The following is a 26,450-nucleotide window of genomic DNA, read 5'->3' as shown; positions in this document are numbered from 1 at the left end:
GTGTCGGACCCCAGCCGATCTGATATTGATGACCTATCCTGAGGATAGGTCATCAATAAATATAACTTGGACAACCCCTTTAAAATTCTGTGGGGATTCAGCTATGTTTTTACCTAAATCCCTAGAAAAGACAGAAGCTGCAGACACCAGTAGGAGGAGCACAAGTGCTTGTTGCAGACTGTATTATTAGTGGGTTCAATGTACAAATAGTATGCTCCTACACTTCCTCTAGTGGTGTTGCTAAGTAGTTAACCATTTAAGGCTCTTGTATGGAATTGGATCTCTGTATCAGAGAAACAGACCTACAGAAGCTCGAGAGATATTAAGACATTAATTAGCAGAGAGATTTGGATATGAAAATCACATGATGTCAAAATTGAACATTAAATTTAGGTTAAATTGAAAGTTAAATATCATCTTGGGAATTAAATTATTTGCACATGGTTTCCCTTTATGAGCATATTCAATATTCTCATTCATATATCCCTTGTGCTATTTACGGTACATACAAACCAAAGAGAACACAAAAGAATCATACTAAAGTGAACACATCAAAATTAGATTGCAGCAGGTCAAGCCTAAATAGTATAGCTTTGCACAGTTAGCCACAAGTGGCTTCCAAAATCTGAAAAATTCTGCTGTAGATATGAGTGACCATATCTACTTTTGTACTGGTTTCACATCCACTTCTGGTGCACTACTAATGGTTGCAAGAACCATCTGTTCAGAGATATGAACCAGATGTCTGAATGTCGGCCCTGTGAGCCCATCGGTTTGCCCAATTTAATGAATTGTGCTTGATTTGCGTTCACACAACAGTAGTGGTCTGCGTCAATCCAGCCCTCTGTAGTATGTGAACAGGTGCACTCAAGCCTTTTGCTCACACCCAGGTAGTTAGTGTCCCTTGATTTGTGCTCACAGGGCCGACATTCAGACATCTGGTTCATATCTCTGAACAGGTGGTTCTTGATCCTGGTCGGGTCCAATGAGTAGATGTTTATCAATGGATTTGTTTGTTAATTTAGTCTAGGGCCATCTAAACTGGGTGATTGAGCAGAGCACCTCGTCCGTGCCACGGTACACACTTTTGGTTGTGTCAGATTACTACAGCCGGTAGGCGTGGTGTTGCAACCATTAGTAGTGCACCAGAAGTGGATTTCTTGGTGACCTTATCCACACCTGAGCGGTACCACTGATCGCGGCTTTCCATGTGATACCTTGATCCGCCTCAGGATCCGTGGATAGATTTGGTCACTTAAAATTTTTTATATAGTTAGTAGGTTTCCTTTCCTCACACGTTTTTTGCAAATTTAATAAAGTATTAGTTTTATCTAATCCCGATAGCGTTCCGTACTACAGTGATTTACATCTATGAGGTTAGGTAGAGTGATGTTAAATTTATTGTCAAAAAAGTTAAGAAAAATATTTTAAGTTTAAATCAGCCCCTTTCCCAATTTTACATATAAAGATATATAAACAAAAAAATAAATAAACTGCATCTAAAAATGTCAGATTTTTTGGTCACCTTATTCCTGCTAAAAAAGGAAATAACAGTTTTTTTTTTTTAAGTAAACCTATATACAGAATAAGCATGTCATGTCATTTTTAGTGCACATTGAATGCCAAAAAAAAACCTTGTTGGTATTGTGGGGTTTTTGAGTATAACCCGATAAAGATTTTATTTATAATAACAGACATGGTAAATTAAATGGTGCCATTAAAAAAGACAACATATCACACAAAAAATAAGCCCTCATATGGCTGTATGAATAGAAAATGTAAAAAGTTATGGCGATTGGAACATGGACAGGAAAAAATAAAAATGATCCCAGTACTTAAAGGCTATGGACACCTTTGGAGGCAAATTTTTTATGATGCATTTTACTCATTTTAGGCTAAAAATATATTTTTTTTAATTGATCTTTATTGAGCCAGTTTGTCACAAAGGGTTAACTGTTTGTCTAGTACAGTACTTTTTACTTTCACTTTGTGCCAGTCATCTAATAGCCCTTATCTCTGATTTACTAAGAGGTCATAAACACTTTTTTAAGCCATCAGTAAGATAAGAACTGAGCTATAATGAGTGCTTATAATGTCAGAAAGCAGTGATAAGGAGCCCATCAGATTAGCTGGCTGACAGTGCAGAGAGAAAATTCAGATCCCTATATTACAGCATCTCAGCCCTGTACAAAAAAAGGGCTCCAAATTATTTATTTATTTTTATCTCAAAATGAGTACAATGCAATAATAATAATTAAAAAAAATGCCCCCACAGGTGTACATGGGCGTTAAGGGGTAAATTAATACAACAGCATAGATTCTATAGAATCTGCCATGTACATTGACTGCATGAAATTTACTCCCTCTCCCAAAGATGTATGTAGAAGTGTGAAGCACCATACTAGTAATTAAAATGGGACTACCCTCCAGGTGTTTTGTTCAGAGACAATTCTTGTTCACCCTTTCCTTGGCTGTGACCATTGAATCCACTTTTTTGCTAACATTCTGTGGCCTACAGAGAATGGGAGTCCTTTTCAACCTGGTCATTTGTTTTGAAGAGAAGACTAACCCGAACGCCAAAAGAGATTCTTGGGTTTTCTTTATGGTGCATATGGTCTTACTAGTGTATTTTAGATGAACATATTGTTATCTTGGACTTGGCCTTAAAGTTCTGAAAGATGATTTTGTTTTAGGGAAATGAGTTTAATTTAAAACAAGTCAAAGGCTGTCGTGAGTGGGTAGTTTTCTAGTGTCCATTGTGGAGGAGGATGGTAAAATACCTGAACTTCCATGCAAGAACATATGTTGCCAACCGGTGTCCAATGGGAAGAATAGGTAGGAGAAGTGTCTAGTGAAAAGTAGCTGCAGTCCAGTGAGGCGATTGGGATGGCCTCATGACCAATAAGGGGCTAGGAAGGTCTGATGTGGAGAGGTGGGAGATTATGTAGGCACCGGATGTCTAGTGGAGAAATGTAGGTACATTATGTTCTCCAACTGGAGATAGAAGGACCAGCATACAGTGGTTGGAGATAAGTAAATACTTAAGGGGTAATTTATTAAGACCAGCATTTTAGATGCCGGTCTTAATGCCCCTTGCACTGGTGCATGATGAGCCTAAGTTATATAGAGGATCCGGTATCCACCGCCAGCCTAAAGTGGGGAAGGTGAGCAAGTGACCTGTTGTCAAATAGAGAGAATAGGCAGATAGCCATAAGTAAGCAAGTACCAATTGTACTAGGTAATAGTGTGCAGTGGATGGTAGATAGGTTGCACACATACACATATATTATATTTCACCTAGATTTGTAACCTCATCTATGTAAGGCAACCTGGTAGAAGGGCCTGGATTGAGTTGGGGAAAGAAGGGTGAGGTCCCATTCCACTGACTCCACTCATCGGGGCCCTCTGTGCTGTCGCTAGATATGCCTAATTTAAGGCGAGGCATGCACCTCATCATAAATTAGATGCATCTGTGGCAGTCTGTGCGTCTGGAGTAAAAACTGCACCAGCCTTTGGCTATCATAATTTTATAGCTAACATTTTCGCCTGTTTCGAGATGCAAATGTAAGTAAATTTGCCGGAACCGGAGTCACAGCCCCGACACAGCCCTCAACATGCCCTTGTCACGCCCAACTGGCATATAAGGGGCAAAGCCGGCCTTGCGTCAAAATTGTGTTGTGCGGCCAAACATAAAAGGAAACTTGCGACACCTTTTATGTTTAAAAGTCCGTTAGTAAATGTGCCCCATCAATTTGAACTGGCACATTAGGAGAACCTGGGTGAGACCTATAAGAATGGTCTGAGCCTCTCAGTTAGGGCTCATACACACGAATGTGTGCGCCCAGTGCCCATGCTGCGAACCCATTCTTTCCTCTCTTACCAAGACCCTCTTCCCCAGATTACTTAGTTTAGAGGGGTGGCCAGCTGTAGAAAAAGTCCTCTTCCATTTAAGAAGCAGAATTTCTTTTGTTCCCGCCTCCAGATCTGTGCCTCCACAAGATCACGTCTTGATCGTCTGTTTTCACTTTCTCATTAAGTAGGATTAAGTGCAGATTGGAGGGTGTTTTTTAGCACAAGGCCACAACTTAAGAAAATGTGAAAAAGGGAAAGGGACTATCCGAATGATAAGATAATCAGTCAGATAAGTGGGTACCAGTATGATAGGTTAGATAAGCTTACAATTTAATAAGCAGAGAGGTATGGAGAAGTTTGAACTGACAGGCAGGAAAAGGAAAACAGAAGCTATAACTCTATATGTCTTAAACATGCATGAACATATACACGGCTTGGAGGATTGTTGATTGGTTTGATCTTTTTTTCTACTGGTGACAGCAGAAAACAGTGGCTGATGTACTGGAGTAAAAAGTCAAGTGAAGCCATACAAGCATGTTACAAATCTATTATGTTCCATAATTCTCACTTTTATTATGTTTTTCTTCTCGCCAGAATGAAGCGAGGTAGACTGACTGTTACTATTGACAGCCAAGTTGTTGAAGGACCAAAAAGAATAAAGAAACAAAAAAAGTATACTCTGTCGCCTAAACTTCAGAAATCTCAAATGCAGTCCTGCATGCTGGACTGGGGAAGTCTGCCGCACCATGTAGTCTTGCATATATTTCAGTACCTCCCACTGGTTGACAGGGCCCGTGCATCCTCTGTTTGTCGTCGGTGGAATGAAGTTTTCCATATCCCTGAGCTATGGAGAAAATTTGAATTTGAACTAAACCAGCCGGCTACGTCATACTTGAAGTCTACTCACCCTGATCTTATCCAGCAAATCATTAAAAAACATGCGAACCATCTTCAGTATGTCAGTTTCAAGGTATTGTGAATGTAATAATTGAAACCTAAATGTATTCAACCATATTTGTCAGTGAAAGAAAATGTCTGATATTGAAGTTATATTGTGATATCAGCTGTTTGAAGGGACCATGACACTAGGATGAGCACTGCTGCCTCTTCATTGTATGCCAAGATACTGCTTTTTCTCTATGTACCTGCTGTACCTGCCTACATGTCCAAATATACATTTAGTTTTTAACATCTAAATAGGTCAAATGTTCTGTGTTGATTGATTGAATCCTATATACTTCATATCGGTATGTAATTCCCTACATACAAGTAGAGGTAAATGGTAAAATTCTGGTTTACTGCATATTGTTTATACAGTGAACTCAATAATATTTTATTATGCAATGTACGTATTTTCAGTGAGTAAGTACAGGTAGGTTGTATCGTCCAGATCGAAAGAGGACTAATGTACAGTAGTTGGAGGTAGGTACTTAAAGGGGAATTTTTTCAAGCTCTGCAGGGCAAAATTCTGGCTTTAAAAAGTGCAGTGGTCGCCATAGCTGCAATTGTGTGCAAATGGTGATAACGCCGATCACATCTAGATGCCATGGACATTTGCGACCACTGCATCTGAGGCGGCTTTCTCTGTGCTTCCAGGGCCTACAGGCTCCCCTGAGTGGAAATCAAGGGGGCAGCTCGTTGTCTGCAATAGCCTATGTATCTCTGAGGAAACCCATACTGTTACACCTGTAGTTCTTATGGAGGCCTGCAGGGGACAATGATAATTTATTGCAATGTAAGGCAGAAGCAATCTGAAGATTGCATGTCCAGGTCCCCTAGGGGATCAAAATAAAATGTTTAAAAGGTTTTTAAAAAATAGAAATAATATATATATAAAAATACAAATCACCCCCTTTCCCTATAATAAAAATAAAATGAAATAAACAATAAACATCACAGGCATCACCACATCCCAAAATGCATTGATGAATAAAAAGTAATCAAAAGTCATACATATTCCAAAATGGTATAAATAAAAATTACTGATCACCTCACAAAAAATTTGTGCCCATAATTTTTTTTCAAAAGATTTTATTTTTTTCAGTATTAAAACAAAACAGAAATTCCAATTCCACCTCTTTTAAAGTTTTTGCAGCTTCCCACTTCATTGTATGCAATATTAAATGGTGCAATTAGAAAGTACAGCTTGTCCCACAAAAACAAGCCCTCATACAGCTATTGTATGTGAATAGAGAAATAAAAAGGCTATGTCTCCGGGAGAGCAAGGAGTGAAAAACAAAAACGCAGGAATGGAATAATCGTCCAGGACTGAAAGGGTTAAGAGAACTATAACCACAATGTATTCTATTGAGTATTTTCTGTATTTTTCAGGTTGATAGCTGCACAGAATCAGCAGAAGCCGCTTGTGACATTCTCTCTCAGCTCGTGAACTGTTCCATTAAAACTCTTGGGTTAATATCCACAGCAAAGCCCAGTTTCATGAATGTTTCCAAGGTAAAAATAACGGGATGCACACTGGTTTCAGTGTAAGTGCGGATGGCAGTTCTGTGTATTCAGAGATAATAATAGTGAGAGCATGGTTACCACAGCAACAGCTTTGTGAAGGACATTTGTGTAGAAACATCTACGTCTAACATCTGAAGAGGAGAAAGAATAATCAACATGTGAGCAAAGCACATTTTTTGAGGTTCATATTGCCTTCTTTTTACAAAATTAGCACACAACCACCCCAATAAAGCACCCCCTTAAAAGAGTCAGCAACATTGGCCTAAATACATTGCCACCCATAGTGCCCCATGACAGCACTAACCTTATAATACAATAAGTCTAAAGGGCCCCATACACATTTGACTATGGTCAGATAAAGTCACCAATTTTGGCTGAACCATACAACAATCTATTGTGAATGGGGAGCTCCAAATCCTTTTGTTCTGGAAAATAATCCCCTACCAGAAGTGCCTGACAGCAGCTTTCTCCTCTCTGCCTATTGAAAACACATACAAGATTGAATGAACCATGTATGTGTAAGGGGAGTGGAAAGACAGCTTGTTTGGACCGCAGCTATAGAAGGTGTATGGGCACCTTTACTCTCCACGCACTTGCTCTGCTTATCTTCTCAAATAGCATAGTCGCCAACAGTCCTAAATTTGTAGGGACTAGCCTTAATTTCCAGAGACAGTTCCAGAAAATTCGGGCTGTCCTGACCTGAAAATGGGCTGGACAGATGTAAGCCTACATGGACCTAATTTACCAAGTTGGCAAGTATGTACTTGCATTATTTTACACAAAGGCAGCCAACTATCTGCTGCTCATGGACATAGCTATAGTGGAAGAAAGGGAATCAGCTGCTATGGGGCCGGCCCAAACTCAGAAGGGGCCCACCCAGGAGGAGAACTAAAATATTTTATTGCCAGGGCCCCATCAACAGTATTATACACTATATACAATAACATGAAATACAGTATATACATGTAGGATATAGATGGAGTGGCTGCCGGGCCTGATCTGAGAGAGTGATCTTGACTAACCACTGGAGTGGGGATTGCGTGGGAGGAAGAGGTTGTGAAAAAGTTGCTGTGTGGCCCAGGCTGTTTTAGGTAAGGCTTCTGTTACTATATAGTCAGAGATGTGGCATCCTGGGGCAGTGTTTGCAATCCAGAAATGTCCTGCTGAAATTAATACACTTGAACAGTATTTGAAATGAAAGAACTACCCATTTAATAAGCTTCTGCTATGACTGAGGACTGAGCGTCTGTGATCTGATTCTCCACTAGTTCCCATAATGATTAACAATCTTAGACATACGGCTTCTCCAAGAGAGCCCTTGGCATCATACTGCAGATTCATGGATAAGCAACTCTGGTGTAATGGTTATTGCAAAGAAGCACATTGTAAGAGATTTCAAGCTTGGATATTTCCAACTAGTACAAAGTCAATTAGGCATGTTACTGAGCACCCGGATGAAGAACTGATTAAGTAGGTGGCAACAGTGTGAAAACGGAACATTTGCTAGCTCCCTTACAGATTACAGCTGATAGTGTTAGCAGCAGGAGACTTGTAAAACCTGCAGATAAACCCCTTGTTATAAGATATGTATGCTCTCTAGTTAAAAATGATGTCTTCTCTGTTTCAGTCTCACTTCGTATCTGCACTCACTGTAGTCTTTGTCAACTCAAAGTCGTTGTCTTCAATAAAGATTGATGATACTCCTGTGGATGACCCTTCGTTGAAAGTTTTAGTTGCAAACAACAGTGACACCTTGAAGTTATTGAAAATGAGCAGCTGTCCTCATGTATCACCTGCTGGTAAGATAAAGTAGCCTATACTACTCGTGAATATTAATCACCAATACTGGGTCCTACATAATTTTTGTCATTGTAGCTAAATCACTTTCATATCATTTCTTATCCTCATTCCATCTCGGCTGGTAGCTTTCTGCAGTTCTCATTGTACCTGCTCTCATCATGTTTTAGACGTACGTTCTAGTTGAAACTAGACAATGCCTTAGAACCAATATGATATAAATTCAGTGCACACGCAAATGTGGATCAAAATAATATCCTTTTTTAATTTTTGGCAAGATATTTGTACATAATTTCTATTGAAAAAAAGGGAGAACATTCATAATTTCAAGAATCATTTCTCAGTATGATGATGATGATGACGTTTCAGTCATAGTGAGCTTTTTCAAGTCTCATCAGTAGGTATACATGTATTGGGAAGTGCTGAGACATCCCCATACATGTACACTAATGAGACTTGAAAAAGGTCACCATGAACGAAATGTCATCATGATGTTGAGAAATGATTCTTGAAATTATGAATGTTCTCCCTCTCAAACTTAGATTCAGCCATTCAACATGGGCATTTCTCTGGTAAAACACCTGTACTGGCTGTCTAGTAGCCCCTCTTTCAGTATTGTGTGGCATTACATGTCATGTACTACCCCCTGTCTGTGTACGGATGAGCTGCTCCTTTGGTGTCAGGGAAGGGAGGCTCCATTTTATATTTCAGTAATCCGTGTTGTCTAAAATGCGTATAAAGCGCGGGTTCCAGGAAAGACAGCCTAACATGAAGTCAGCCATGTGTGCAAGAGTTCCAACAGGCAAGACTTTGCTGTCGTCATCAGGAGAATCACTCTCAATCTCCTCATCTTTTTCTGCCCTCCCACGCAGAACAGATGGAATTAAACTTCCATGGGTACTACCCTCTGTAGCGGAGGCAACCGTCTCCTGCTCCTCCTCTTCATCGTCCAATTCGCGCTGAGAAGACGAACTGAGGGTGGTCTGGCTATCACCCTGTGTAATGCCTTCCCCCATTTCCACCTCTTACACATGCAAAGTGTCGTCCTTAATTGTGAGCAGTGATCCTTTGAGTAGACACAGAAGTGGGATGGTTACATTGATAATAGCGTTATAGCCGCTCACCATTCCTCAAAGTTTCTTAAAACCTCACAGAGGTCAGACATCCATGCCCACTAGTCGCCTGTGAAGAGCGGAAGCTGACTGGAAAGGCGACGACCATGTTGCAGCTGGTATTCCAATACTGCCCTCTGCTGCTTACAAAGCCTGGCCAACATGTGGAACGTTGAGTTCCAGCGCGTGCTCATGTCGCACAACAGCTGGTGAGCTGGCAATTTCAAGTGCTGCTGCAGCGTTGACAGATGACTTGCGTAAATGTGCACACACGTGGCACACCTTCACCAGTAGCTCAGGCAAATTGGGGTAGGTTTTAAACCACTAAGTTTAAGATATGGGCTAGGCATGGGATTTGTGTCAGCTTGCCGAGCTCCAAAGCCTCCAAAGTTACAGCCATTATCAGACACAACCATGTGGTGAGAGCCACAGCTCAGTCTGGTCTCTTATCCCCTGCCACAGCTCTGCAGCGGTGTGCTGTTTGTCCCCTAAGCATATCAGCTTCAGCACAGCCTGTTGCCGCTTCCTCACTGCAGTGCTACACAGCTTGCAGCTACTGACTGATGGCTGACTGATGCTGCACGCAGATAATTCAGAGGTGGAAGTGGAGGTTGGAGCCACTAACGTAGGTGCAGGCGGAAACCCTGATCGATGTAGGGCCCGCAATCCTGGCATTGGTAGCAACTGTGCCATCCCAGGGTACGACTCGCTCCCGGCCTCCACCACATTCACCCAATGTGCTGTCAAGGAAATGTAGTGTCCCTGGCCAAAAGCACTTGTCCATGTGTCTGTGGTTAAGTGGACCTTCACAGTAACTGCGTTGGTCAGAGCATGTGTGATGTTACGGACAGGGGCGTAACTAGAAGTGACTGGGCCCCACAGCAAATATTTGTAAGGGCCCCTCCAGCGCGCTTCGCATCTCCCTCCTCCTGTGTAAACCCCACTCCTTTGGCACAGTGTAGCGGTATACTGTATATTGTGGGGCACAGTGTAGCAGTATACTGTACATTGTGGGGCACAATATAGAGGTATACTGTACATTGTGGGGCACAGTGTAGGCTATATGTGTATAACATAAACATATTTCATATGAACACTTACAATTTCTTGACTTGGCCCTTGGGGGTCTCGGTCGCCACTTCCACACTTTGGCCGGGGGCTCGGCGGAGCTGATGTTGTGTTTTATCCTAATGAGAAAGATTTTATAATAAGGATTTGGAGAAGGGGCAGAGGGATAGCAGAGCAGGGAGAGGCTGGTGCTGCTACTAGGGGGTCATGCCATGGGGGAGTAATAAAGCCCACCATAATGCCCCCCCAGTAGTAATAATTCTCCTTATAATGTGACAGTGCAAAAATACCCCCTTGTAATGCCCCCAGTTGAGCTAATGTCCCCATAGTGCCCCCATAATGTGCCAGTATAAAATACCCCTATATAGTGCCACCAGTAAATTCCCCCATAGTGCTCCTCTCCCCCCTTCCTGCTAGTGCCCCCCATAATGTAGCAGTATAAAATGCCCCATATATAGTGCCCCAGTAGATGCCCCTCAGTGTCCGGCCTCTGATAGGCTGCCGGCCTAGTGTCCCCCATAATGCCCCCCAATAATGTGCCAGTAAGTGTCCCCATAGATGCCCCCCCATCATGTGCCAGTATCAAGTGCCTCTCCCCCCCCCCACATGTCCCAGTATCATAGTGCTATCTCCCCCCATGTGCCAGTATCAAGTGCCTCTCTCCTTCCCACCCCCCATGTGCCAGTATCATAGTGCCAAACCCCCCCATGTGCCAGTATCAAGTGCCCCTCTCTTCCCCCCATGTCCCATTATCATAGTGCCATCTCCCCCCCAAAAAAGTGCCAGTATTAAGTGCCTCTCCCCCCATGTGCCAGTATCATAGTGCCAACCCCCCCCCCCCCACATGCCAGTATCAAGTGCCTCTCTCCTCCCCCCCATGTCCCAGTATCATAGTGCCATCTCCCCCCCCCCACAAAAAAGTGCCAATATCAAGTGCCTCTCTCCCTCCCCCTCCCCATGTGCCAGTATCAGGTTCCTCTCTCCCCCCCCCCATGTGCCAGTATCAAGTGCCAACCCCCCCTCCCCCCCAGGTGCCAGTATCAGGTGCCTCTCCCCCCCCATGTCCCAGTATCATAGTGCCATCTCCCCCCCACAAAAAAAGTGCCAGTATCAAGTGCCTCTCTCCCTCCCCCCCACCCCATATGCCAGTATCAGGTGCCAACCCCTCTTCCCCCCCATGTGCCAGTATCAGGTGCCTCTTCCCCCCCCATGTGCCAGTATCAGGTGCCAACCCCCCATCCCCCCCCAGGTGCCAGTATCAGGTGCCACTCCCCCCCATATGCCAGTATCAGGTGCCACTCTCCCTCCCCCCCATGCCAGTATCAGGTGCCACTCTCCCCCCCCCCTATGCCAGTATCAGGTGCCAACCCCCCTCCCCCCCCAGGTGCCAGTATCAGGTGCCAACCCCCCTCCCCCATGGCAGTAACAGTCGGGTATTAAAAAAATAATAATAAACACTTCTACTTACCTCCATGTCAGCGATGCGATGCAGCCTCTTCCTGTGTCCCGCCTTGTATTGGGTCCCGCCCTGTATGTCCATATATGGAGTCAGTGCTTGTATTTCAGAAAAGATTCGGCTGGGATTCGAACCCACGACCTTCTGCTTCAGAGGCAAAGCAGCTAACCACTAGACCATACCAGCTGCCTTGCTGCTGACTAAAAAAATATGAGACTTCTACTGTTATAGCTGGCTAAGTGTACATCTATACACATGACAGCTGCTCATATATAAAGATATAGCAGAGCTGAATGTGCTGAGACAGCTGTCATATACAGATATAGCAGTATCTCAGATATATCTCTATATGACAGCTGTTCCAGCACACTCAGCTCTGCTATATCTCTATATATGATAGCTGCCCCAGCAAACCCAGCTCTGCTACATCTATGCATATGACAGCTGCCCAAACACACCCAGCACTGCTATATCTCTATATGACAGCTGTCCCAGCACACTCAGCTCTGCTATATCTCTATATATGACAGCTGCTCCAGCACACCCAGCTCTGCTACATCTATATATCTCTAAGTATTGCTATACAGTAGATAGATATATAGAGATATAGCAGAGCTGAGTGTGCTGGGGCAGCTGTCATGTGTATAGATGTAGCAGAGCTGGCTGTGTTTCGGCAGCTGTCATGTGTATAGATGTAGTAGAGCTGGGTTTGCTGGGGCAGCTGTCATATATAGAGATATAGCAGAGCTGAGTGTGCTGGTGCAGCTGTCATGTGTATAGATGTAGCAGAGCTGGATACACTGCTAGATTGGAGGTTGTGGGTTCGAATCCCAGACCAGGAGACTTTAGCAGACAGTAAAATTAGATCACACTGGCGGCTGCTGTGAAGGGGCCCTGAACACGATATTTAACTAACTTGAAAATAAACTGTCACACACGCTGCCGGGGCGCCGGGGCGCCAGGCCGCCCGGGCCCCGAAGCAGCTGCTTCCCCTGCTTCGCCGGTAGTTACGCCACTGGTTACGGAACACATGTTGGTGTAAGGCGGGCGCGGCACATCTTGAAAAATAGTGGACTGCGTAATGCCACTGACATCAGGCTGCGGAAGGCCTCAGTGTCCACAAGCTTAAATGGTAACATTTCTATGGCCAGAAATTTGGAAAGCTATGCATTTTGTCATTTAGTGCTATGGCCTCTGGGTGGGTGGCTGGGTATTTGCGCTTGCATTCAAAGGCCTGGGGTAAGGACATTTGGACGCTGCACTGGGACACTGAAGTGGATGTGGTCGCTGATGGTGCTTACGAAGGTCCAGGTGCAGGGCAGGAGGCACCCGGGCCTGCGCCTTCGACAGGGGATTGGCCAGCACGTAACATGAGGGAAGAGGAGGCAGTGGTGTGACTTGCAGACACAGATTGTGGACGCAGGCATTCAGCCTACTTATTACGGTGCTTGGATGCCATGTGGCAGATCATGCTGGTGGTGAGGTTGCTAGTGTTCACGTCCCAGCTCATTTTGGTACGGCACAGGTTGAAAACTACTATTCTTTTGTCGTCCGCATGTTCCTCAAAACAGGGCCATACTGTGGAACACCTACCTCTTGGCAAGGGAGATTTCCACAAGGGGGTGCTCCGTGGAACAGTTGCGGGCCTATTTGGTGTGACATGCCTTCTCCCTTTTGCCACGCCACTGCCTCTTCCTGCCTGTTGCAGTGCTGCAGATCCCACCCCCTCTGTACTGCTGTCCTTGCTCGGCTTTCCACCTTCTCAGGTTGGGTCAGTAACTTCATCGTTCACCACCTCCACTTCCTCACTCTGCTCATCCTCCTGACTTGTTGACCTAACCACAACCTCAGTGATAGACAACTGTGTCTCATGCTCTTCATCAACCTCTTGAGACACGAATTGCCGTGGACTTATTGGCAACTGTGTCTCATTATCATCCACCTCATTAAACAGTAGTTGCCGTTCCCCACCGTCATCTTCTTGTGACTGTGGATGCTCAAGAGTTTGGGAATCAGGGCACAAGATCTGTCCCACTTCAAGCGTGCTTGGCAAGAGGGCCAAATCAAGGAATGGCGATGAAAATAGGTCCTCGGAATATCTGAGTGTGGGATTACTTGTTTAGCCAGACTCTCCATGGTAGGAGGGAGGAGTATAAAGACTGAACTTGGTGGAAGACAGGGTGGTGCTTAACCAACTGAAAGCATTATCTGCTGCAATCCAACCAACTACTTGGCCGCACTGGTCTGACTTCAAGTGGTGTCCTGTGCCGCCCTGCAACTGGGACATGAAGCTAGGTATCTTGGATGATTGTTTTTCTTGTGCTCTGGCAGCAGGCACAGTTTCAACACGCCCATGGCCACAGCCTCTGCGTGCACGATCAGCATCACGGCCACTTACCCATACCTTACTGCTTGCTTGCTGCTAGGATTTGGAAGTGTATGCGCAAAAAAATTTAAAAAGGCATTTGGGATGTGGAAACGTCACACAGAAGATATCCCGCAGATAATGTCAATGCTGTCACGAGCGGCTTATAAAAAATTACAGGGAATGTCACAGGTATTTGGGACGAGGAAACATTATACAGGAAAGGTACCACTAGTAATGTCACTGTCCAAAACGTCTACGTAAAAAGTACACTGTATGTCACAGATACATTTTTTTTCAGCGCACACATTACACTGCAGATGTGGCCCTGGTAATGTCACTGTCAGAAGCGGACACCGTCTATTGAAAAAATACACTGTATGTCACAGATATTTTTTGGATGCACACACTTTACACAGGAGATGTGGCGCAGCTAATGTCACTGTCCGTAGCGGACACCGTCTACGGAAAAAGTACACTGGATGTCACAGATATTTTTTGGATGAGCACACTTTACACTGGAGATGAACTTCTTTATGGCTATTGCCACAGGTTACGACCACCCTGCAATCCAACAGCGGTGGTTGTGGTTACACACTATAGGAAAAGGCGCCAGCCTATGTGTACTCCCATTGTCCTTGGCAGCGCCTTTTCCTATAGTGTGCAAGCATGACCACCACAGATGGATTGTAGGGTGGCCGTAACCCCTGGAAACGTAACATAGTAACATAGTTTACAAAGCCCAAAAAAGACATTTGTCCAACCAGTTCGGCCTGTCATCCTGGCAGTTGATCCAGAGGAAGGCAAAAAAAAAAAAATAGTGAGGTAAAAGCCAATTTTCCCCACTTTAGGGGATGAAAATTCCTTCCTGACTCCAATCAGGCAATCAGAATAACTCCCTGGATCAACAACCCCTCTTTAGTAGCTATAGCCTGTAATATTATTACACTCCAGAAATACATCCAGGCCCCTCTTCCTTTATTGTACTCACCATCACCACCTCCTCCGGCAGAGAGTTCCATAGTCTCACTGCTCTTACCGTAAAGAATCCTCTTCTATGTTTGTGTAGAAATCTTCTTTCCTCCAGATGCAGTTGATGTCCCCTCATCGCAGTCACATAAATAGATGATGGGAGAGATCTCTGTACAGACCCCTGGTATACCATATTTTTTGCCCCATAAGACATACTTTTCCCCCCAAAACGTTAGTGCATCTTATGGGGCAAATACAGGAAAAAAGAATAAAAATATCATACGATTTGCTTGTGGCCGCCGGACAACTTGTGTTACATGGCTGCCGCTGCAGTGATGGAAGGAAAGGGCTGGCCGCGCTGCGGCTGCTGGGAGACCGGCTTCCCCTGCAGATGGTGTCGGAGGCAGGGATCGGCAGCTGTAGATGGTTGGATGCAGGGGCTGGTCACCTCTGCGGGTGCTCTCTGGTAGGGACCAGCTGGTCCCTACCACCCAGTACTTGCTGCGGCCTGTCGGTCCCTACCACATAGGACCCACAGAGGCGACCAGCCCCTGCATCCCACCATCTGCAGCAGCAGAGGATGCGTTGTGAGGAGGAGGAAAGTTGATAGGAGTACCTGTTCCTGTGTATGTGCCCTGAGAACTGTGCCCTGCCAGGAAGTCATCCATAAGGTACCCCTATGACCCCACCCCTAATAAAGTGACCCCCTTATTAAAGTGTTAATGGATCCCCCCCTTTCCTGATAAGTGTGTCAGCAGCAGATCCCTCCCCATAACATTGTGTCAGCAGCAGATTACAGTACCCCCATAAACTTGTGTCAGAGGTAGATCCCCCCATAACATTGTGTCAGCAGCAGATTACCCCTCATAAACTTGTGTCAACGCCAGATCCTCCCCATAAGTGTTTAAGCGGCAGATTTCCCCCCCATAACATTATGTCAACAGCAGATTACCCCCATAAACTTGTATCAGCGGCAGATCCCCCCCATAAATGTGTCAGCAGCAGATTACCCCCCATAACATTGTGTCAGCAGCAGATTACCCCTATAAACTTGTGTCAGCGGCAGATCCCCTCCATAGGTGTGTCAGCGACAGATCCCCCCCATAAGTTTGTCAGCAGCAGATTACCCCCATAAACTAGTGTCAGCAGCAGTTCCCCCCATAAGTTTGTCAGCAGCAGATTACCCCCATAAACATGTGTCAGCGACAGATCCCCCCCCCCATTACATTGTGTCAGTAGTAAATTACCGTACCCCCAGAAACTTGTGTCAGTGGCAGATCCCCCCAGAAGTGTGTCAGCAGCAGATCCCCCCAGAAGTGTGTCAGCAGCAGATCACCCCCATATGTTTGTCGTCAGCAGCAGATCCCGCCATAACAGTATGTCAGCAGCAGATTACCCCCATAAACTTCTGTCAGCAGCAGATCCCCCCATAAGTTTGTCAGCAGCAGATTACCCCCATAAACATGTGTCAGCGACAGAGCCCCCCCCCATAACATTGCGTCAGTAGTAAATTACCGTACCCCCAGAAACTTGTGTCAGTGGCAGATCCCCCCAGAAGTGTGTCAGCAGCAGATCCCCCCAGAAGTGTGTCAGCAGCAGATCCCCCAATAACATTGTGTCAGCAGCAGATTACCCCCATAAACTTCTGTCAGCAGCAGATGCCCCCCATAAGTTTTTGAGCAGCAGATTACCCCCCATAAACTAGTGTCAGAGGCAGATCCCCCCATAAGTTTGTCATCCACTGATGTTCTTAGCTACAGTCGCCCCATAATTGTAGTGCTGAGAGTTCTTCCATTACGAATTCTGTTGCAGAAAATTACGGTAGTCTCCTGCTGCATACTGTACATTTCTGAACGATGTCAAAGCAGAAAAGGCTTTCTTATAAAATTCATTTTAAACTGGAGGTGATAAAATACACCAAAGAGCATGGAAACAGGGCAGCGGAGAGACATTTTGGGCCACCTCCATCTGAAAAGATGATTCTTGAATGGAGGAAACAAGAGGATCAGTTGGAAAAAGCGGAGAAAAGTAAACACACTTTTCATGGGTGTGCTGCAAAGTGGCCACAGCTAGACGTGGACATGAAAAAGTGGATCACACATCAACGGAACAATGGCCTCTCTTAAAGTGTTTATACGGGAGGAATGGAACAGTGGATGCCAGCTGGGAACCATGACCTGACTCCCACTGGACGGATAAATAGGCCCACCATCACCCACGTCTGTGAGTGGGTGAAAACATCATGGCAGGCACGTCGTCAGATCGTTCAAAAAGTGTGGCATCAGCAAAGCCTTGAAGGCAGCGATACCAGTGATACTGAGGCACAGAGCGTGATTAACTTGGACAGTAGTGATAAGGAGTTTTTTGGGTTCCCTAATGGATAGAGGAGTAGTGTACGTGGACATTTAAGTCAGAAATGATGGTGGTCAATGCTGTTGGTTATTACTGTTAATGTTTACAGTGTTAAAATATTGTTCTGCTATTTTATTAAAAATTTTAACACACCTTTTGCGGTATTTTTTCCTATTTTCACCTTCTAACCCCTATCTCTTATAGGGCGAAAAATATGGGTATTTATGCATAGTTATTAGATCTCCCCTCAGTTGTCTTTTTTTCTCAAATTAATAACCCTAATTTTGATAATCTTTCAGGGTACTGTAGTCCATCCATTCCAGTTATTACTTTAGTTGCCCTACTCTGAACCCTCTCCAGCTCTGCTATGTCTGCCTTGTTCACAGGAGCCCAGAACTGTACACAGTTCCATGTGTGGTCTGACTAGTGATTTGCAAAGTGGCAGGACTATGTTTTCATTACGGGCATCTATACCACTTTTGATGCAACCCATTATATTATTGAGCTTGACAGCAGCTGCCTGACACTGGTTTCTACAGCTTAGTTTTCTGTTAACTAAAATTCCTAGGTCCTTTTCCGTGTCAGTGTTTCCCAATATTTTACCATTTAGTATGTACAGGTGACTTGCATTATTCCTTCCCATGTGCATAACCTTACAATTGTCAGTGCTAAACCTCATCTGCCACTTCTCTGCCCAAGCCTCCAATCTATCCAGATCCATCTGTAGCAGTATTCTGTCCTCTTCTATGTTAATTACTTTACACAGTTTAGTGTCATCTGCAAAATGTGATGTAAAAATGAATCAAGCCAGCAAAGGACGCAATACATTAGTAAGTGTCTACATGATAAATGCCATTTGCTGAAGTGAGACAATCCCTGCAAGAAAAATATCAGTGCTTGTGTGTGTGGTAGGATTAGGGAACAGAACACAAAGACAAAAAGACATCAAGCACTAGATGATCTACCAATGCCTAGATTAGGAGCTGTAAAAATGTCTACAATGTTCTCAACCCATGACATGTGTATCCCGAGGGTACCTACATTGTCCCAATGCTGTGCCCTGCATATACAACACAACAGTATAAGATCATATCCCTGGGAGTACTTTTGAGGTGTTTTATTTACATGGCGGGTACTTGGTCAGAAGTATTGAGCAATGCTGGTCTAAAACACTAATTCTTCTTTTATCCATATTAGGAATATTGTGTGTGGCTGATCAGTGTCACGGACTTCGAGAACTTGCTCTGAATTACCATCTTTTGAGCGATGAATTACTCTTGGCCCTTTCCACTGAAAAACATGTTCGCCTTGAACATCTTCGCATTGATGTAGTCAGTGAAAATCCAGGACAAACACAATTTCACACCATAAAGAAACAAAGCTGGGATGCCCTTATCAAGCATTCTCCAAAAGTCAATATCGTCATGTACTTTTTCCTGTATGAAGAGGAATTTGATGCGTTTTTCCGAGAGGAGACGCCCGTTACTCATCTGTACTTTGGCAGGGCCGTGAGCAAGGCAATGCTAGGTCGTATAGGCATGAACTGTCCTCGATTGATTGAGCTGGTGGTTTGTGCAAATGGACTTCAGCCTTTGGATGATGAGCTCATTCGAATAGCTGACCGTTGCAAGAACTTGACTGCCATTGGCCTTGGAGAGTGTGAAGTGTCTTGCAGTGCATTTGTTGAATTTGTAAAGATGTGTGGAAGGAGACTGACACAGCTGTCTATTATGGAGGAAGTACTTATCCCAGACAACAAGTACAGCCTGGAGCAAATTCATTTTGAAGTTTCAAAGCACCTAGGAAGAATGTGGTTTCCAGATATGATGCCAACTTGGTAGACAAAGGAATTCTATGACTTTTCTTACTTTTGCTTGCTATGCAATTCTAAGTTACATAGATAAAAAGTCAAACAAAATCATTTCAAAAACATTATTATGTATCCCCCCAACATTAAATATGAAGCAGGTTTATAAGAGAGTATTGGTGTAAAATTACACAGCTGCTCTGCATAGCTTTATTGTTATTGTGCCTGGAGAAATATGGATGCAATCAGTTTATTACTCATACTTCTAGTAAGCTCTGAGAATCATTTAATAGATATGTAGCAATATAGATATCTTTTATTATACTATGCCAAAATTCATTTCATAGAGGAAAGTGTAGCCTGAAGCTTCAAAGCAAGCCACCACCCAAAGGCCACTCATATATTGCACTACTGTATATGATGACATCATGTTCAATATGATCTGATATAATAGCACTATTGCTGTTTTTTACTGCTTAGTGAGCCTACAGAATACCCATAATGGGTACTTATCAAAATGTTTTCAGCTCCTATTGCTGTAATACTGTTGAAAAGCACAAATTCAGTATAGTAAAGCAAAAAAAGAAAACACTACTAAGCAAAAAGACAAATGAGCATAGTATGAAACACATCATGATAATTCAACGTAGTCCTTGTAAAAAAAATATACATGTTGCTCATTTTAAGTCACAATTCATTTTTATGTTTAAAACATAAAAAAATTATAAATAGTCTGCAATCTCTATGTTGTTAACAAAAATTAGTTAAAGGGCATCCGTCAGCAGATTTGTTTATGAAACTGGATGACCCATTACATGTGCGCCTGGCACCTGAAGGTATCTTTGTTGGTCCCATGTTCATAAGTTCCCACATTGCTGAGAAAAATGAAATTTTGGTATATGCAAATGAGCCTCTAGGAGCAATGAGGTGTTGCTGTTACACCTAGAGGCTCAGCTGAACAGCAACTGCTGCGCCCTCTGCACTTTGTTAAATGGGGCCAAGCAGTGTAAATATCATAACACCTGGTCTTGTCAAAGAGGAGAAAGGCATGGCAGTTGCAGAGAGAGCTGAGCCTTTAGTAGTAATGGCAATGCCTCCTGTACTTCTAGAGGCTAATTTGCATATATTAAAAAAATGTAAACATTATTTTTCTCAGCCACACAGGTACAGTTGACCAACAAATGCCGTCAGCTGCCAATTTTCATTAGTTACGTGACCTAGGTGCGGTTTAGTCGCATTCAAGTAAATGGGACTAAGCTGCAATACCAAGCACAGCCAATATTCAATGGACGGTGTTGTGATTGGTAAGTGACGAGGAGGCTACGGCACTCACCAGAATGCCATGGCCTCCTCAAACAGCTGAGGGGAGTGTTAGATCCCCGTCAATCTTATATTGATGACCTTTCCTGAGGATATCAAAAATCTTGAAAAATCCCTTTAAAGACTGTGATCTATGCAGCTCTGCTTGGAAATGCTTAAAATAACACTTAAGGTCTATTCATATTGGTCCTCGCATAGAAAATTGCAACATGCACTACTTTGGTTCAATTGTTTGGAAGACTTCCCCATTGAAGAAATTAGATCCAAAAGAAAGGCAGAAGGCACATAGATGCCACATTTGTGATTCATTTAAAATAAATAATTTTCAGAATACAGATAAGTTTTACAACGCACTTCAGAATCAAAGTGCATTTACATGGCCTGAGAATCGGGCAGATAATCAGGAACGACCGATCCCGACAATCTGGACATGTAAATGTGCCACCGATCACCTGATGAACGATTGAAACACTTGTTAATCGGTTGATCCTGACGTTCATGCAGGCACCACCAATCATGGCTTCTGGGCAGCAGATTGTGTTGTCTAAACAGTGACATCTGAAGTTACATTCTAGAACAGGTTTCTGACTATGTAACAGAACAGCACCCATGTTTTATTTACCACAGTGACTAACCTCTATCAAATTAGCATGCTTTGTTAATTATCAGGTATTTATACATTTTTTCCTGTGATGACTGGCTGGAGGAGTGAAGCTAAGGCTGGTTCCAATTCACCATTTTGTTATCCGTTTTTCTGATCCGACAAGACAGTGAGGAGGAGGGAGGCATAGCTAAAATCCTAAAACACTGAGAGATTTCTTTATTTCCCAGTTTTAATTGCAATATAAGACTATATAATTACAATAGAATCAAAGCAAAGGAAATAAAGAGAAAAAGCACTGGGACATGTTTTCACTTTCTTTGAGTATCTGCATGGAAAGTACTCCCTCTGGAAATTTCCATAGCTCTCCGTAGGCTTAGCTGTAGCTTACCTAGGGAGCATCACAGTCGTTGAGGGTTAGTCACTCGAGACAAAAGCTGAAATTTAGCTTAACACTGACTATTTTACAGTTAAACTTGAGGTACACTTTAATATAAATTAATAAGAAGTTTGCTTATAGGCCCCTAATATAAAAGAGGTGTATACAATGGAAGCACTTCTTTATATGTGTACAGACCAAAAGTTTGGACACACCTTCTCATTCAGAGTTTTCTTTATTTTCATGACTATGAAAATTGTAGATTCACACTGAAGGCATCAAAACTATGAATTAACACATGTGGAATTATATACATAACAAAAAAGTGTGAAACAACTGAAAATATGTCAAATTCTAGGTTCTTCAAAGTAGCCACCTTTTGCTTTGATTACTGCTTTGCACACTCTTGGCATTCTCTTGATGAGCTTCAAGAGGTAGTCACCTGAAATGGTTTTCACTTCACAGGTGTGCCCTGTCAGGTTTAATAAGTGGGATTTCTTGCCTTATAAATGGGGTTGGGACCATCAGTTGCGTTGTGGAGAAGTTAGGTGGATACACAGCTGATAGTCCTACTGAATAGACTGTTAGCTGATTTTTTCTTGCCATAATACAAATTCTAAGTAAAGAAAAACGAGTGGCCATCATTACTTTAAGAAATGGAGGTCAGTCAGTCCGAAAAATTGGGAAAACTTTGAAAGTGTCCCCAAGTGCAGTCACAAAAACCATCAAGCGCTACAAAGAAACTGGCTCACATGCGGACTGCTGCGGAGGATAAGTTCATCCGAGTCACCAGCCTCAGAAATCGCAGGTTAACAGCAGCTCAGATTAGAGACCAGGTCAATGCCACACAGAGTTCTAGCAGCAGACACATCTCTAGAACAACTGTTAAGAGGATACTGTGTGAATCAGGCCTTCATGGTAGAATATCTGCTAGGAAACCACTGCTAAGGACAGGCAACAAGCAGAAGAGACTTGTTTGGGCTGGACATTAGACCAGTGGAAATCTGTGTTTTGGTCTGATGAGTCCAAATTTGAGATCTTTGGTTCCAACCACCATGTCTTTGTGCGACGCAGAAAAGGTGAACGGATGGACTCTACATGCCTGGTTCCCACTGTGAAGCATGGAGGAGGTGTGATGGTGCTTTGCTGGTGACACTGTTGGGGATTTATTCAAAATTGAAGGCATACTGAACCACCATGGCTACCACAGCATCTTGCAGCGGCATGCTATTCCATCCGGTTTGCGTTTAGTTGGACCATCATTTATTTTTCAACAGGACAATGACCCCAAACACACCTCCAGGCTGTGTAAGGGCTACTTGACCATGAAGGAGAATGATGGGATGCTGCGCAAGATGACCTGGCCTCCACAGTCACCGGACCTGAACCCAATCGAGATGGTTTGGGGTGAGCTGGACCGTAGAGTGAAGGCAAAAGCGCCAACAAGTGCTAAGCATCTCTGGGAACCTGACTTCTCCACAGCGCAACTGATGGTCCCAACCCCATTTATAAGGCAAGAAATCCCACTTATTAAACCTGACAGGGCACACCTGTGAAGTGAAAACCATTTCAGGTGACTACCTCTTGAAGCTCATCAAGAGAATGCCAAGAGTGTGCAAAGCAGTAATCAAAGCAAAAGGTGGCTACTTTGAAGAACCTAGAATACGACATATTTTCAGTTTTTTCACACTTTTTTATGTATATAATTCCACATGTGTTAATTCATAGTTTTGATGCCTTCAGTGTGAATCTACAATTTTCATAGTCATGAAAATAAAGAAAACTCTTTGAATGAGAAGGTGTATCCAAACTTTTGGTCTGTACTGTATATATATATATATATATATATATATAATTTGCAGTTTATGAAATTTTGCTTAGCAGAATTTCAAAATCTTTGCATTTTATTCTGCATCGTATTTGTTTTTTGTGCTTTAAATGTTTAATGTAAATTGTAAATAGATTTAGATATTTGTGGATTATATTAAAGGGGAACTAAAGCCAGAATACAAATCACCAACAAAACATAACATAATTTCCTTATGTGTCTTTATTTGCTCTTGTTTCAACAGATATCACAATTGCAAACCATGAAAAATACAATATAAAAGCAATGCATTGTTCTATCAGGCTGCAGCCATGTCTACTACCCCCCCCCCCCCCCCCCCCCCCCCCCCCCCCCCCCCCTAAAACAAGAAGATTAGGAGGAGGGGGCTACATAACTTTTGTCACACACAAATTTGGTTGGAAGAAATCTCCTAGTTAGTAATAGTATAAAAAAGATTTGGTTACCATCATGTGGAACTGCAATAGACTACAGAATACTAAACCTACCAAGATAACTGCCCCTTCCATTCAATTATATACAAATACTAGCAGAAGGACCCAGCTTTGCACAAGTATATTTCATCTAATTAATGTAATGTTTGTGTGTGTAGTTAAAAGATATCGATAGTATCCCCCATAACAGTGTCTTTTTATAGTACCCCGCCCCCTTAACAGTGAACTCCAAAGCCTCTCACCACTTAACACTAACCCCCCACAGTGCCCCACCTCCTTGAAAAAATGGGACCTCCTCAGCAGCCCATCTCCTTAACTTTGACCTTCACAGCAACCGTCCCTTTAACAGTGACTGCCACAGTACCCCTTTCCCTTAACAGTAACCTACAAAGTACCGCACTCCCTTAACAGTAACCTCACAGTACCCTGCCCCTTTAACAGTGAACTCCACAGTGCCCGCACCTTTAACACTGACCTCAACAGCAGCTGCTATTTTAATAGTGGCCCCTGACCCCTTAACAGTGACCTCCACAGCAGCTGCCTCTTTAATAGTGGCCCCTGCCCCCTTAACAGTGACCTTCACAACGCCCTGTCCCTTTAAGGCTAGGGCTTCACGACGACATGTGTCGCATGACATTTTGTCACACCAATGTCTCGTACCAATTTTTATAATGATAATCCATGCTCCGACTGCGACACGACAGCCGCAAAAAATCCATCCAAGATGGATTTTTCTTTGACTGTCACGTCACAGTTGCAGCATGTCGCAGTGTAGTTGTACCCGATGTGTCGTGAGACACATGTTGTCGTGTAGCCCTAGCCTAAAGCTGACCTACAGCAGTGAGGAAAAATAGCTGGGTTGTAATGGAAACCTGGAGCAAAACTGTGTGTATGTGGAGACTAAGGGCCTGCGAGCTTCTATTGGCTGATAAGGGACATGTGACTGTGTGTATGGTAGTTGGGATATAAAGAGAAAGACTTGCAGGCTTGTATTGGCTAATGCAGATCCTTTTTGGGAATATCTCAGGAACGATATGGTATAAAACCTTCCCGGACACCTGATGTATCTGTGTGCCAAATTTGGTGAAGATCGGTCCAGCCGTTTGGTCGCGCATAAAGAACAGAGACAGAAACTCATATTTATATATATACTAGTAGAAGGACCCGGCTTCCACGGCTATATTTCATTTTATGTTTCCACGTGTCGTAAAAAGATATCAACAGTTTCCCCTATAACAGTGACCTGTAGAGTACCCGCTCCTTTAACAATGACCTCCACAGTGCCCGCTCCTTTAACATTGACCACCACAGTGCCCGCCCGTTTAACAGTGATTTCCCCTTTAGCATTGACCACCCCTTTAACAGTGACATTCATAGTGGCCATCCCTTTAACAGTGACCTTCACAGTTCCTGCATCTTTAACAGTGACTTCCATGGTGCCCGCCCTTTAACAGAGACCTCCACAGTGCACTCCCCTTTAACAGTGACTTTCACAGTGATTGCCCCTTTAACAGTGACCGCCCCTTTAACAGTGACTTTCACAGATACCGCCCCTTTAACAATGGCCACACCTTTAACAGTGACTTTCACAGTGACCGCCCCTTTAACAGTGACCGCCCCTTTAACAGTGACTTTCACAGTGACTGCCCCTTTACAGTAACCACCCCTTTAACAGTGACCGCCCCTTTAACAATGGCCACCCCTTTAACATTGACTTACAGTGACTGCCCCTTTAACAGTGACTTTCACAGTGACCGCCCCTTTAACTGTGACTTTCACAGTGACCGCCCCTTTATTAGTGACTTTCACAGTGACCACCCCTTTAACAGTGACTTTCACAGTGGCTGCCCCTTTAACAGTGACCACCCCTTTAACAGGGACCTTCATAGAGCTCACTTCTTTAATAACAGTGACCTCCACAGTGCCCGCCCATTTAATAAGTGACTTCCAGTGTGCCCGCCCCTTTAATAAACGTGACCTCCACTGTGCCTGCCCCTTTAAAAACCATGACCTTTACTGTGCCTGCCCCTTTAAAAGCAGTGACCTCCACAGTACCCGCCCCTTTAAGCAGTAAAGAAAAATGGCTGGGTTGTAATGGAAACCTGGAGTAAAACTGTGTTTATGGCAGTTGAGATTTGAAGAGAAAGACTTGCAGGCTTGTATTGGCTAATGTGGGTAATTTTTTGGGAATATCTCAGGGACGGTAAGTCCTAGAGAGCTGAGACCCCGTCTATAACCTTCCCGGATACCTGATGTTCCTGTGTGCCAAATTTGGTGAAGATCGGTCCAATCGTTTGGTCGCGCATAAAGAACAGACAGACAGAAACGCATTTATATATATATATATATATATATATATATATATATATATATGAGATAACCCAGTCAAGAGTTTGTAGCAACAGTTGATGAGAGAAAATGCCTGTTTTAAAGCAAACCTTTTCCATCTGTCAAAAATCTGATCTTCCTCCCTAGCGACAGTCATTTATATATTTATCTTATACACTTATATAGCACTTACATATTCCGCAGCACTTTACAGGCATGACCATTAAGTTGTCCCCAATGAGGCTCACAATCTATAGTCCCTATCAGTATGTCTTTGGAGTGTGGGAGAAAACCC

The 26,450-nt window shown here is 43.5% G+C and overlaps 1 protein-coding gene across 4 annotated transcripts in view; it reads left to right on the top strand.

The window, feature by feature from the left end:
- LOC122922769 (F-box/LRR-repeat protein 21-like) overlaps positions 1-21,761 on the top strand; it is a 33,177-nt gene extending 11,416 nt beyond the window's left edge. For all 4 annotated transcript variants that reach the window (XM_044273492.1, XM_044273490.1, XM_044273491.1 and 1 more), the window contains 4 exons: positions 4,447-4,822; positions 6,184-6,306; positions 7,946-8,117; positions 18,638-21,761. In XM_044273492.1, the coding sequence (XP_044129427.1) occupies positions 4,448-4,822; positions 6,184-6,306; positions 7,946-8,117; positions 18,638-19,281 (1,314 nt within the window). In that variant the 5' untranslated portion in view covers position 4,447 and the 3' untranslated portion in view covers positions 19,282-21,761. The remainder of the gene's footprint in view (positions 1-4,446; positions 4,823-6,183; positions 6,307-7,945; positions 8,118-18,637) is intronic.
- The last annotated feature ends 4,689 nt before the right edge of the window (positions 21,762-26,450 follow it).

The sequence above is a fragment of the Bufo gargarizans genome, unplaced genomic scaffold (assembly GCF_014858855.1).
Source record: "Bufo gargarizans isolate SCDJY-AF-19 unplaced genomic scaffold, ASM1485885v1 fragScaff_scaffold_695_pilon, whole genome shotgun sequence".
Lineage (NCBI taxonomy): Eukaryota > Metazoa > Chordata > Amphibia > Anura > Bufonidae > Bufo > Bufo gargarizans.
The sequence above is the reverse complement of the archived record's forward strand: the minus strand, read 5'-3'. Positions and strand labels throughout refer to the sequence as shown.